Genomic DNA, 12,305 nt, shown 5'->3' with positions numbered 1-12,305 from the left:
CGGTGCCGCGGACGCACTGTCCGACATCGCACCGCGTGCGGGAGACGAAGTTGGGCTCCGTCCGTGCTCGCTTTCAGAACCAGCGAGACTTGGCGACTTCCGTGTCGTGGACACAGGGCTCATTGAGCAAGGAAGTCGTTTTATTAGATTAAGTTGCAGTGTCTAGCAGACACGCGAGCCTCTTTGAGGCAGTAATCGATCGGAACTGTAAATGTAATGTATGGTTTAGCTCATACACTCGAGTAGTGCTCTCACACTCCCACGAAATAACGCTGGGAAGACCAGTCCCTTTGTGAGAATCGTTGCTGTTTCTTGTGCGCAATCGATGATAATCGTCAACTTAGTCAAGATCTCTACGACCGCACTTGCCGTTAGCCTTTCTGACAAAGTCAGAGCTCAGTGGGAAGGTCTATTCACCCTCATTTGAATACGCCTGTGTTTCGCACAAACGAAAGTGGCTATGGCGTCACACTCATCCCTTGGCAAAGGCCGTTGTCCCGCAACGCAATATTTCTTAAGAAAAACAGGTTTTCATTACGCACTCCTCAACAAGCGGGGTGGACCTCTTGCCGTGACGTTCGTTCAACAAAAGAAAAAGGATTCATAGGATTGTTGAGTCTTACCGTATCACCAGTTCCTAGCGAATTGTGCTCATGTCTTCGTCCAGTTCGAACTCTACCAATGTCTTCTCTTCTCGTCTCTTCCCACTGAAAATTTCAATGCTCAATGAGAGTGAAGGAAATGAAGATAGACTAACAAGGGTTGTTCCGGTGACTTCATCAACGAGTGATTTAAATTTCGCGCCATAAACTCTGGATATGTCAATGCTCCGCACGATGAGTGCGTCGATCAGTGCTTACTGACCGATAGCTTTAGAATGGACAATTCTCACTATCTTGAGTGCCTGAGATTCCACTTGCGAATTAAAATCGCCATTTCCTAACACATATCTCATTTTTGAATTTTGACGAGATTCCTCATTACTCATCCATTTGAGTATAATCCTACATTACTCTTTGCTAAACTTCGCACATGATGCGCGCCAGTCTCTTGATGGTGCTAACGAGCTTCATTCAAATATACATAAATATTTTGCAATGCTTCCAAATGGATTCGAACAGGAAATTAGACAAATAAGGTGCTGAATATGATAAATTTATTAACAAGTTATCGTATCAAAAAAATCTGACGATAGGATGTGTATGTATGGGTAGCAAAAAAACATGATTGACATCTTAAACCAATATGGTTTTCGTCCGTGTACAATTGACGTGACAAGTTCTGAAAAAAGAGGCTGAATGCTCCTAATCGCACTGTTCTGAGCTGCCCGTGGCGTATACCTGTACCCAATAATGCTTGTTGTATGTGTCTTCGTTGAACATATACGCCGTACCGACCATAGTGAATTCACCAAGGATAACATCACGATTCGATCCTTTCATCCACCAATCTGCCACAGCACTAGCGTTGTCACTACCGGCATCAATATTCTCAGCCACACTTTGCAAGTTAAATTCAATAGCAGTGACACGCTGCTCTGGATCGGAGTTGTCGGTGCCAATGTCAGACATGAAATCGGACTTCGACTGGTCAATCACATGACGCTCTGCTGCAACTTGTAGCTTCTTATTGGAGCAAAGAGATTGTAGACCGTGCTCAGCGCGCATCTGATTCACTTGAGCTAGCAGATTGCTGGATTTCTTGATTAGTATTTCATTCATATCAATCGTATTGCTTAGTTGGCGGAGATTTGAAGCATTTGAGACAGTGGCAAGACCGAGCACAAGAACGAAGGCATAGTGAGTGATGGCTACCATTGCTTTTTGGAAATGATGTAGAAGATGGTTGAATTGATAATGGGATCACTCGTTTGTCTTAGCGTCAACAAATGTGTTCATTTGACTACTACTGAACTTCTTGTAACCTGGTATTAACGCATATTCAAAGAGTAACGCTTCTTTCAATGCATACGAAGTTGGAACTGATAAGCTGCTGACTTGACGCCAGGCGCTGCAACAGACGGGAAAGTCGACAAAAAGTAACCGTGTGATACAACACTTAACAATCAGTTTATTGAAATACTCACACGATGGAATATATCAATTGAACCGAAGGTCACAGTTAGCTGACCCTCTTAAGTATGTAACCGACTAGGCCTCTCTCCTTGACGTGCTACTGTGTTCGAGGTATTAACTTAACAGAAAGCGTCGTTTGGTATATTCAACGCTTGAGAGTGCAATGATCATAGCTAGACATTCTTGCTAGATAAATTTTAATGTACAATATCAAATTCATAATTTTCGGTATTTGGAAAGCATCGATCCAACCATCTGCAGACAATATGACGCCCATGATTCTACTCTTCATCTTGTTACCTTAAATGGAGAGGTAGCGATCTGAAAATATAGCAAGAGCATTACCTGATCGTGTATCCAAAACCGTTGCTGGACATTTTTGAAACCTACAAATTCGACTGGATCAGAGGTTTCAAATACTTGTCGTACCCCTCAGGAACTGACGTCTTGTTTAGCGGCTCATCAGCAGCACGTTGGACTAGCGCGCGATAGATGTCACCATCATAGCGACCAATAGTCGAGCTAAGTTCAAAATCACTAAAGTCCCAAGCATCCGTGAGCAGCACACAATTTCTTCGGATGATTGGAAGAAGATGCAAGATCTGTTCGTGAATGAGATCAACTTGGTAAGAGGAAAAGTAGTCGTGATGACGAAATTCTCCAAGTGACTTTGTGATGAGCCACAGACCAAGCAGCGTGCACAAGTGACCTACCGACTGCTGTTCAGGACCAGGAGGTAGTGTATTGACACCGTGAATCAATGCTTCAAGTAGCATCAATTCCGTGTGTGCGATCGAGACGCGTGACATCTGCACCATGCAAGCGTTGCTATTGTTGTTTGCAGCTTTTAATTGATTAGCCAACTGGACTAAAAGGCGTGTAGCACGGACCTCAAAAGCCTCGACAAGTAGATTGAAATTGTCGAAACTTTCACGCGTTTGACCCGAAAAGCGTAGCTTCGGATCGCAATATTTTTTTATTCTGACAAGAAATTGGGTTGTAGGTTCGCTTTGATCAAGCGTCTTGACTCGAGCCAAGACCTTTAACAGATACTGCGCATGTTGTTGTACCAACACATCAAATGTCCCTTCAAATGTGTTAGCGCCTACGGTTTCAGCAAACATATGTGCTAGATTGCTGGACTGTAAGAAGCCATGGCCTCCACACAAGCGACGACACGATTCAATACCATCACTGACTGTTTCAGCAAGCCACGCTTTCAATCCCGACGAAACGGCATGTAGTGTTGCTAATTTTTGACTAAAAGCTGCATCTCCACTCTTAACCAACTCGACTGCGTCATTATGTCGTGTGATCATATGACGTGCTGCAAACTTGGCAGCGTATGCTATTGCAATGAACGGAAACAACTTTTGTTGCTGATTTTGATATTCCAAGACTTGATATTCACCCTTACTTTGTGGCTTACGTCCCTGAACACGAGCGGCACTAAATCTAGTCGTGATTGTTACAGCTTTAGCCATCATAACTGCAAAGTTCTCAATCAAATTTGTTCGGACATGCACCATGGTCAAGTATACAAGTTTATCACTCTGTGGCTTGACAAACGATCCATTTGGCAGTACTTTGGCATATCGCATCAACATGTTTTCACGAGGAATTCTCGTTTGCTGGAATGAACAATATCCATTATCAATAGCATTAAATCCAACTTTTGGACCAATATCCCCAATTGTAATCCCTGATAAAGGCTGGTGATCTTTTAGTGACCGAATTTGGACCAAAAATGCTTGAATACCCACGTCTGTTCCATCGAGATAAAGCCTTGCATGGACAATTGCATGAGTTGCTGTCTTTCCTAAGCCTCCAGGCCACCACTTTTGACTTGTAAGAGTTGGAGAATTAATGATGAATTCATGAGTGGCTTTATCATATGTCGCGACAGTTTCTAGACCCTGCACATTTGATCCATGGCCCAATTCTGTCTGCGCATACGCACCGAAAATCTTAAAGCTTTTTGCAAGGGGTAACCATTTGGCACGTTGTTCGTCAGTTCCTTGGTTTTCTAGCGTCGGAATAAACATGGATACATGGACATCAATGCACAAAGGTTCACCAAGTGCGGCGTACACAATACTTTGCTCCTTTTTGTCCGTAATTTGATGCTCTTGAAGGAATTGAACGAAATGATACGCCTTCTTTAAACCAAAGATATACCGTTCTGTGTGGTTACGAAACATCATATCTCGATCTGAAAGCACTGGATGGTGCTCGATCATAGCAACGAGCTGTTTGCGACGATTGTTGGTAAACTTGTCACCACGTATACTGTGAGTAAGTACGGCGGGATTGATATCGCCGTTAGCACGTTCCTTTTGGAGCAGCAGCGGAGCCAGATCCTTAAGTTCCATGGCGAATGGTAATAATAGGGAGATATAAGGAACAACGAATCTATTTGGTCACGATGGTAAAATAAATTAAAATACGTGCAACATTTTGATTGGTGTTACACAGAAATATAATATATGTTGTCTATGGCACAATTTGATTGGTCAATTCGATTGTAGACTAATAATTACTGTGATTTTAATTTGGTCTCCTCTTTCTTTTCGAAATTTTATGTTTCGTGGTTCTTCCTGTCACCCCGTAACTTACAAACTGAGTCATGACCGATAGAAAGCGCTTAACACGTTGTAGTTTATATCTTTCGAGACTTGATCGTAAATGGATTAGCATGGACTAAGCAAAATAGCTCTACCATGGAATAAAAGTTGCATGTAGCGATTAGCTCGATATTACAAGCGAAAAACCTGGTGATTACCGATGGTTTTAAAGCGATTTGCGATGATCCGTCTATCACTGGGTGTTGTCGTAGCATACATGTACTTAATGAAGTGTGAATGTATAGGATACACGTAGAGTATTGAGTGAGATTGAATCAGAGAGACGGGGCCATTGCCACCCATCGTGTCCATGTACAGTTGACTATACCACAGGTTGTCTGTAAAGACTGTGCTCACGCGACTGAATCTGGAGCTCAGCTTAAATATTGAGCTTTTTGTTGAGATTTGTTATGAAACACAATCCTTTGAAGAAGTCCTTAAGATGTTAGTGCGCACACCTCAGCTCGGAATAGAAAGTATGGAAGAATTATGCATTCGATGTTCCCATTATCCAGTGAATGTTCAAGTGATCAAATGTAGGGTATGAGCACTTGCTGACTCTGCCGATTGAGCGCACTGCTACAGCTATTTTTGTGAAATTTTCAGGTTATTAAGAATCACATGAATTGATTGGAAAGATGGGCCGCCATTGAAACATAAATTAGACACATGTAGATGTGAGGAAGGTGATAGGTGACGTGATCAAGTCATTAGCACTCTGATAGCTGGTTTGGTCTTTTCAAGTCTAAAATGTAATGCTAAAGGTAAACGTGATTAATGCAAAATAATGCTACTATTGTTTGGACTCAAAATTATTTGAAGTGCTAGCATCGCTGGGAGTATGCGAAAGCACTGTAGTGAGAAAGACAGGCTCAAAGCTGCGGGTGCTTGCAGGATCGGGATTGAGAGAAGCTGAGAAGAGCACTATTGATTACAAAAAAGTCAACTTGTCGACTTTTATAACTTTAGATGCTACAGATTAGACCGAAATTTGAATCTAGAGCAAAAGATAGCAGTTCACTTAATCAACGTGTAATGGTAGGCACGCTGTGAAGTATTGCATTACACGGGGTGGCTTAATGCTCAGCGTTATTACATTTCGGGTGACACACTTGGAAGTCATAGCTTCTCGAATGAGAAGATTGCAAAAATTTTGCAACAATACGAAGGTGCTCATTGTAAGGCTAATTAAGCTCATGCTTTTGAGTCTCAGATTCCTTAAAGAAGATGCCGAATATAACTAGCTTTCAATTTGGATTACCGTATTGGAGCGTGCCTTAGAAATGCTAGGTTGGGCAACGTTAATATAGCAACGACATTGAATCGCAAAAGTGGGCTGGTAAATAGACTTTCTCTGGTTGATTTCACATGTTTCCTTGGAAGCGAATACCCTACTAGCTCCATCTTGGTGATGTTTACTTTGACCCATTAACTTGTGAGGTACCATTATCTTTACTGCGTGCATCGAAACAGCATAGAAATCACTCTCTTCCCTTTCTTGAATTGCAAACTTGCATTACGACGTTACTAACCAAGAAAAGGCGAGGAAATGACTGGCAATGGCTAAACGCGCTTTTGTAGATCGTTGGAAGACTTGACCTCCCTACTACTACTAGTTGTGGGCATTGTACTCTTGGCGTGCGTGACCACATGCACTTCAGGAGATTGTCTGTTCCTATGGTAAATGCGAGGAACATTAGTGCACACGCGTGCTATAGATACATTTCCATCCATATCATGGCGCTAGAAAAGAACACATTAAGCTGAGGGTGCACTATGAGCGCATAAGCTACAGATAACGTTGGCTTGACTAATTTAGTTATTATTCATCCAGGAGACTCTGGAAATATTCTCACCGAGAGTCAATGACGGCTGGGAGTTCTTATAACAGCAGTTGGTTAGGTTTGTAGCATACGAGATAATGAAGCCAGAAGAGTAATTCTGTTCGCCGTCGATTTGTAATCCCAATCTCCAAACGACATCATTTACATCTCACATTATTCAAATCACACCATGGTCGCCCTCCTTCCTCTTCTACTCGGTCTTGTCGCGACCTCCGCCGCCGCTGAACACCAAACGATTCATGATCTTATCGACCTAAGCACACCACAATCTAGTCTGGTTACTCTTGTTAACATTGTTCGCGAACATCGTGGACTGCCACCTCTCTGCACAAACAAAAAGCTGCAGGCTGCCGCCAAGCGTCACGTTGAGGACCAATGCAAGTCAGATTACATGTCAAACACTGGTACAGATAATTCGAGTCCCGAGCAGCGTGTCACCGAAGCCAAGTACAAGTGGCAAAGTGTGGCTGAAAATATCGATACTGGCAATGCGAATGCAACTGCCGTTGTAAAGTGGTGGTTAAAGGGATCAAATCGCGATAATATTCTTGGCGAGTACACTATGGTGGGCACAGCGTACAAGTATAACGAAGAGACTTTCAACAAGCACTATTGGGTTCAGGTGTACGCCACAGGTACTGCAGAAGAGTGCGATTTGAAACATAAGTCTTACGAATTCTAATTAGCACAACAAGCCTATTACTCAATGTGTAAGCTATCAGTAAATACATCCTTTCTACAACATATTTTGCTTCTTGAAGATGTCATTTTACTTCTGGACTTGCCTGGGTATACAAAGATGCTTCTTCGTCTATTTCAATTAGGTTATGTTATAAATTACAATGGATAAGGCACAGGAGAAGCAAACTATAGACTTAGGAAGTGTTCGCTTCGCACTCTAGCTACATCATTATCAATTAAACAAATTAGTCGCGACAAAAGACGGTCGCCATCATATCTACCTAGCGAGCTTAAGTCGTCCCTGGATAACAGTTTGCCATGTGTATGACTGGCAATAAAGGGTTTACTTTGACACGTAAGTTATTAATGATGTGCCGTATTATGATGTGCAATCTCATTGCATTTTTATGCAAAGCATATGGATTCGTGCGACATGAGGCGAATTCTTGTAATCTTGCGTACTTCTTCCTAAGACATTTTGTCACAATCTAAACAAAAAAATGTACAAAATGCATTTGCACAACTGGGAATACTCATAAGTACCGAAAATTCGGTATTTTTGAAGATGATAAAACTTCAATACGTGGCACACGTGGGTTGTATGTCGCTGGTCAAAGTGGCTTCTCTAGATCTGACGGGGCTAAAATTGGGATATTTGAGATCGCAGCAGTAAAGGCCACCATTTCACAAGCCAACACCTTTAGTACTCGCCCAAGAGAAGACAACCTACGTCCCTTTGCAGGGTCACTCTTTTTCAACTGGATCCAACTGGCCTCCACCGCCACAAGTTAAAACAAAAATCAGTTATTGCCAAGTACTCGATGTCTCTCCAACTTTGCGTGGAAGCTTAGTCTTCCTTACCTCTCAACCGAGAGAGAAGGAGTACGTAAAATATCAACGTATGGGTATTCACAGATGAAACATATGTGGGTACCATGGCAGCCAAGAAATCACTCGGTATCGCTGAGGTTCACCGTTCTATGCGCGCTCGTAGAGCCTCTACCACCTTCTATCCAACGGAGCCTTGCGAGCATCGCCCTGCATTCTACAGCTTCAATCGAGGCTGGATAAATACAGTATCGGTGTCTTTCAAAGTTATTCCATGGACGACTGGTTGTATTTCTATAAGATCCGCCCAGGCCACTGAAGCTTTGAAGCCATAGTCCGCTCACTATTATTTTTTGTGAGGGTAGACAAATATTTCGAATGTACGCGGCATGCCGGAGTAGGCGGTGTGAACGCTCCACGAGATGAGCTTTGGATGTATCTCATATTCAGAGGGACCCCACGGTGATGTCCATTCAAGCCCGCGGCCTCCTAACCTGGTGACTGCTAACCCGCTGGGCCGTTTCTCCATCGAAGCAGCGCCGAATACAAGGCCTCATACGCAGCGAGAGATATTGTCTACCTTTTGATCTCAACCGGGTCGACGCCTAGCACAAGCGGCCTCACTCGGTTATGTCATCAGGTAAGACATCTCTGAAGGTGTCTCGCAATTTCGCCGCTTACATTTTATTTCTAGCCTGCGCGGGTTTGTCTATCAAATGCATGGAAAACTACTTGTTCAATGAATTATACACCTCAACATCGCTTCAAATTCTAGCCACGTCAACGCTCAAGAAGTCCTAATTAAACGATCCTGGGTGCAACTGTAGCTAAGAATTTGTTCCAATCTTCAATAGTGCTATCATCTTGATAAATGTCACTGCGATGGCGCAATAACCTCTGTCGAATCTCTTGATGATCCGTTGCAAAGTGTACAGCCAGCTGAACGTATTCATCTAGTGAATGCGCAATACAATCAGATGCATTCATGTAGCGTAAGAACCCAGCAGCAAGATGGACGATGCTTTGGGCAGTTGGTAGCGTTACCACAGGTCTAATCACAAACACAGCAAGTAAGTCTCACCATTTACTCATTACTATGAACAAGAAATTCTTACATGCCCAAATGCAATACATCCAGCGTTGTGACACCACCTCCAAATGGAAACGGGTCTAATACAACGTCTGCATGTGTTAATAACGCTTGATAGTCGTCAAATGGTAATGTACGTAGAAACAATACTCGCCGGTGGTTCTGTATGTAATACCATGCATTAGTTTCGTACACTCTTCAAGGTCCAATCTCAACGTACCCGACCAAAACGCTGTCGAAATCGTCGGCGCAACTGCTCCATCCAAACAAATTGCGTCTCGGACGCTATTAAGACAATCGTTGCCTTGTGATCGCGATTTAGTATTCGGTCCAACGCTTCATCGAACGCAGGATGAAGCTTCATCAGTGTCTGCGTGAAAGATATGAATACTGATACCTAGTCGTACAAATTTCTTGAGATGCACTCACCTGCGGACACACATAAAGTCGACGATTTGTGGGTAAGAATAACCGGGACCGAGATATTGCATTTGCTTCTAATGTAAGTGATTTAGGCTTTGTAAAGATCGTGCCGAGGCCACGAAATAGCACAATCTGCTCTGAGAAAGCTGCTCGACGGTATTCTGACAATTGGTTGCTCGTTGTCTTCTCAATTGGATCGTCAAATTTCCTGGAGACAAAATGCTCTGATGAAATAAAGTAGTCGATGTGCGGATTGCCGGTTGTAATTGGATGTCCCCAGAAAACGCACTGAATAGGAGCCACTCGATGATGCGACAGCAAAACTGTCCATTCGTCCATGCCCAATTCCGGAAAGATTACAATATCAAGTTGTGCTTGACGAAGCAGTTGTACTGCTGCATCTTGACGACTAGGTAAGTTCTCAAAGATATCAGCCGCACGATTAAATGCAGCTGTCATGTCGTCCGCATCGTATAGAAAGTGTACGCAATGATAGATAAAAATTTGAAACTTGCTTCGATCTAAATTTTGGATGACGCCAAGCAATAATTTGCCAACTGAATGACTTCGAAACCATGAAGAGATAAATGCAACTCGTCTCCGCTTAGGATCATAATCCGATCTTACAAGATTGTTCTTATGCGGATCGAATGAAGACAAAAGACTTGGATAAGCGATCGAACGTAGTTTGTAGATAGCCTTTTGTAAGGGCAAAACGTCTTGACCCTGTGTTAAAGACAATAATATTGACCATTCGATATTCATGCTTTTGATTGAATACGTCAAATACGCACCTGGTAGCCGATGAACATGGTAGAAGGTGTAATCGTGTAATCTAGGTACGCAGCATATTCCGGTCGTACCCTTGAGTACGTCTTAATGACTCGAAAAATATCTTCATCTACTGATGAGACCATCATTTCTCTTGTATTTTGCTCTCGCAAAAGATTATGAGAGAAAGTGTGTACTTTAGTTAGCAGATTCATGAAAAAGTTGTTCATTTTAGCTTGCGAAGAAAACACAATTGGTATTGCTAGAAGTTGTCGAAGCTGCATACACATACAAATTTGTTATGTCGGACTTGAAAACTGATCAAAAAATGCAAAGGATACGTGCCTCAAGCGTAATTTCATGAATTTGACAAATTCGTGCGGCAATTTTAAAAAATGACAATGATTGTTGAAACGAACCCAACTCATCCAAGAAAACACCCATTAAAACGGATGAATGAAAAAGTTCGTTTGTAAATGGACTACTAAATTGGTGCGATATTAATCCAGTGTTAGCACGTGCTGGGTCTTCCGCATCGCAGCATATTAGCGCTATATTTGTATCATTATCAGGTCTTGTCAAGAATTTCAAGCACATCTTGTCATGATTTGATCTCTTCAATTGAATCAATCGATTAAATGTATTTTGTGCCACTCGAAGACTTGATATCCCAGGATCAATGTTAAGATTCTTGCAAAGTGATGCATCAGAGAATGCCGTAATTAAGTCTCCTTGCAGAAACTTGAGGAACAAAAACAAACACAGCACTGATAAATCAGTTTGAGTTTCTATAGGATTTACGAATTGTCGAAGCAGGGAAGCGCCATGTGAATAATATCCAGATTCCATAAGCGATTGAGCTGCTGTAAGCAAATGCGAACGATTTCTGTGACTTCTAGGTATTGAGTTTTCATTCCAAAGCTGGATTTGGAGGACTGCAGCTGCAATAGTAGCATAAAGAGTTGCTTCATTCGCAAATGTCCACTTTGAAAGATATTGTGCACTTGACGAAAAGAAATCTCTCACTTCCGTCAATGACACATTGCTTTGAAAAGCTTTTCGAAATTTGTATTCCTCTGCTGCTATCAAAGCCAATAGATCATCTAAAGTCCCCACAACAGGCTCGAAATGCTCGATAACATTGTAAAATTCGCCGACATACACAACAGGAGCATTAATATCCATCAGATACCGAAGTCTTATACGTGCTTGCATCATAAAACTCATTTTCTCAACCTTCAGTTCAACGTCATTTTGGTCAGTAATCATTGAAACGAGCATCTCTCCATCGTTATGCGCTATGGACAGAGCAGCAGCGTTCATTTTCTCGTATTCTAGACTACTAAGAGAAATCAGAGTATTATCTGAGTTTATGAGTATCATTAAAGTAGCACCCGTAGCAGCTACATGAGCTAATTTTTGTTGAAACGAGCACTCACCACGACGTACAATTATACCAGTATTTTTCAAATGCATATGATCGTGAACGGAATAAGCAATACAACCTAACATATGAGTATCAGGAGCTCGCACAAGTTTGATCGTTTCCATCTTTTCGGACAAATAGGCGCCAATAGCAGCGACTTGGCAGCGAAATGTAGCAGATATTCTATTAACTCCATTAAGAGCTTGAACACTACATTCACCTATCAAAGAACATCTGAGAGATGCAAGAAAGAGATAATGGTGTAATTATTACCTGTATTTAGCAATGGTCTAGCCGCAATGCCTGCGAGGGCAAGAGTTGAAAAGAAGTAGAGGAACCTCATCTTGAAATCTTTCAAGATCGTTCAAATCAGCTAATCTCTGAAATCTTTCCAAGATCGCTCAAATCATCTGATTGCTCTAATCTTAATTCTTAAATTTGCCAAGAATTTTTTCTTTAATACGCGTTTCAGAAAATAAATAATAGTAAATACTTAGCATACTGAATACTATTTAAGTGAGTTTGCTATATTTATTTACACAA

The 12,305-nt window shown here is 42.0% G+C and overlaps 5 protein-coding genes across 5 annotated transcripts; 2 read left to right on the top strand and 3 right to left on the bottom strand.

Annotated features, from left to right (window-relative positions):
* Window positions 1-1,304: 1,304 nt before the first annotated feature.
* PHALS_01265 (RxLR-like protein) lies at window positions 1,305-1,817 on the bottom strand (the record flags this gene model as incomplete). Its single annotated transcript, XM_024731099.1, has 1 exon — window positions 1,305-1,817. One exon carries the CDS (start codon window positions 1,815-1,817, stop codon window positions 1,305-1,307), a length of 513 nt encoding a protein of 170 aa, XP_024581311.1.
* A 644-nt stretch (window positions 1,818-2,461) lies between these two features.
* PHALS_01264 (acyl-dehydrogenase oxidase) lies at window positions 2,462-4,447 on the bottom strand (the record flags this gene model as incomplete). The annotated part of the gene is made up of 1 exon (XM_024731098.1): window positions 2,462-4,447. The coding sequence occupies one exon, from the start codon at window positions 4,445-4,447 to the stop codon at window positions 2,462-2,464; it is 1,986 nt and encodes a 661-aa protein (XP_024581310.1).
* A 2,265-nt stretch (window positions 4,448-6,712) lies between these two features.
* PHALS_01263 (RxLR-like protein) lies at window positions 6,713-7,225 on the top strand (the record flags this gene model as incomplete). The annotated part of the gene is made up of 1 exon (XM_024731097.1): window positions 6,713-7,225. One exon carries the CDS (start codon window positions 6,713-6,715, stop codon window positions 7,223-7,225), a length of 513 nt encoding a protein of 170 aa, XP_024581309.1.
* A 1,260-nt stretch (window positions 7,226-8,485) lies between these two features.
* Window positions 8,486-8,827, top strand: PHALS_01262 (uncharacterized protein; the record flags this gene model as incomplete). The annotated part of the gene is made up of 3 exons (XM_024731096.1): window positions 8,486-8,514; window positions 8,590-8,692; window positions 8,747-8,827. 3 exons carry the CDS (start codon window positions 8,486-8,488, stop codon window positions 8,825-8,827), a joined length of 213 nt encoding a protein of 70 aa, XP_024581308.1.
* Window positions 8,828-8,853: 26 nt separating this feature from the next.
* PHALS_01261 (O-linked N-acetylglucosamine transferase OGT) lies at window positions 8,854-12,105 on the bottom strand (the record flags this gene model as incomplete). Its single annotated transcript, XM_024731095.1, has 7 exons — window positions 8,854-9,103; window positions 9,168-9,304; window positions 9,363-9,512; window positions 9,572-10,291; window positions 10,360-10,614; window positions 10,682-11,982; window positions 12,036-12,105. The coding sequence occupies 7 exons, from the start codon at window positions 12,103-12,105 to the stop codon at window positions 8,854-8,856; spliced, it is 2,883 nt and encodes a 960-aa protein (XP_024581307.1).
* Window positions 12,106-12,305: the final 200 nt, after the last annotated feature.

This window comes from Plasmopara halstedii, assembly GCF_900000015.1.
Source record: "Plasmopara halstedii genome assembly, contig: Scaffold_1343, whole genome shotgun sequence".
Lineage (NCBI taxonomy): Eukaryota > Oomycota > Peronosporomycetes > Peronosporales > Peronosporaceae > Plasmopara > Plasmopara halstedii.
The sequence above is the reverse complement of the archived record's forward strand: the minus strand, read 5'-3'. Positions and strand labels throughout refer to the sequence as shown.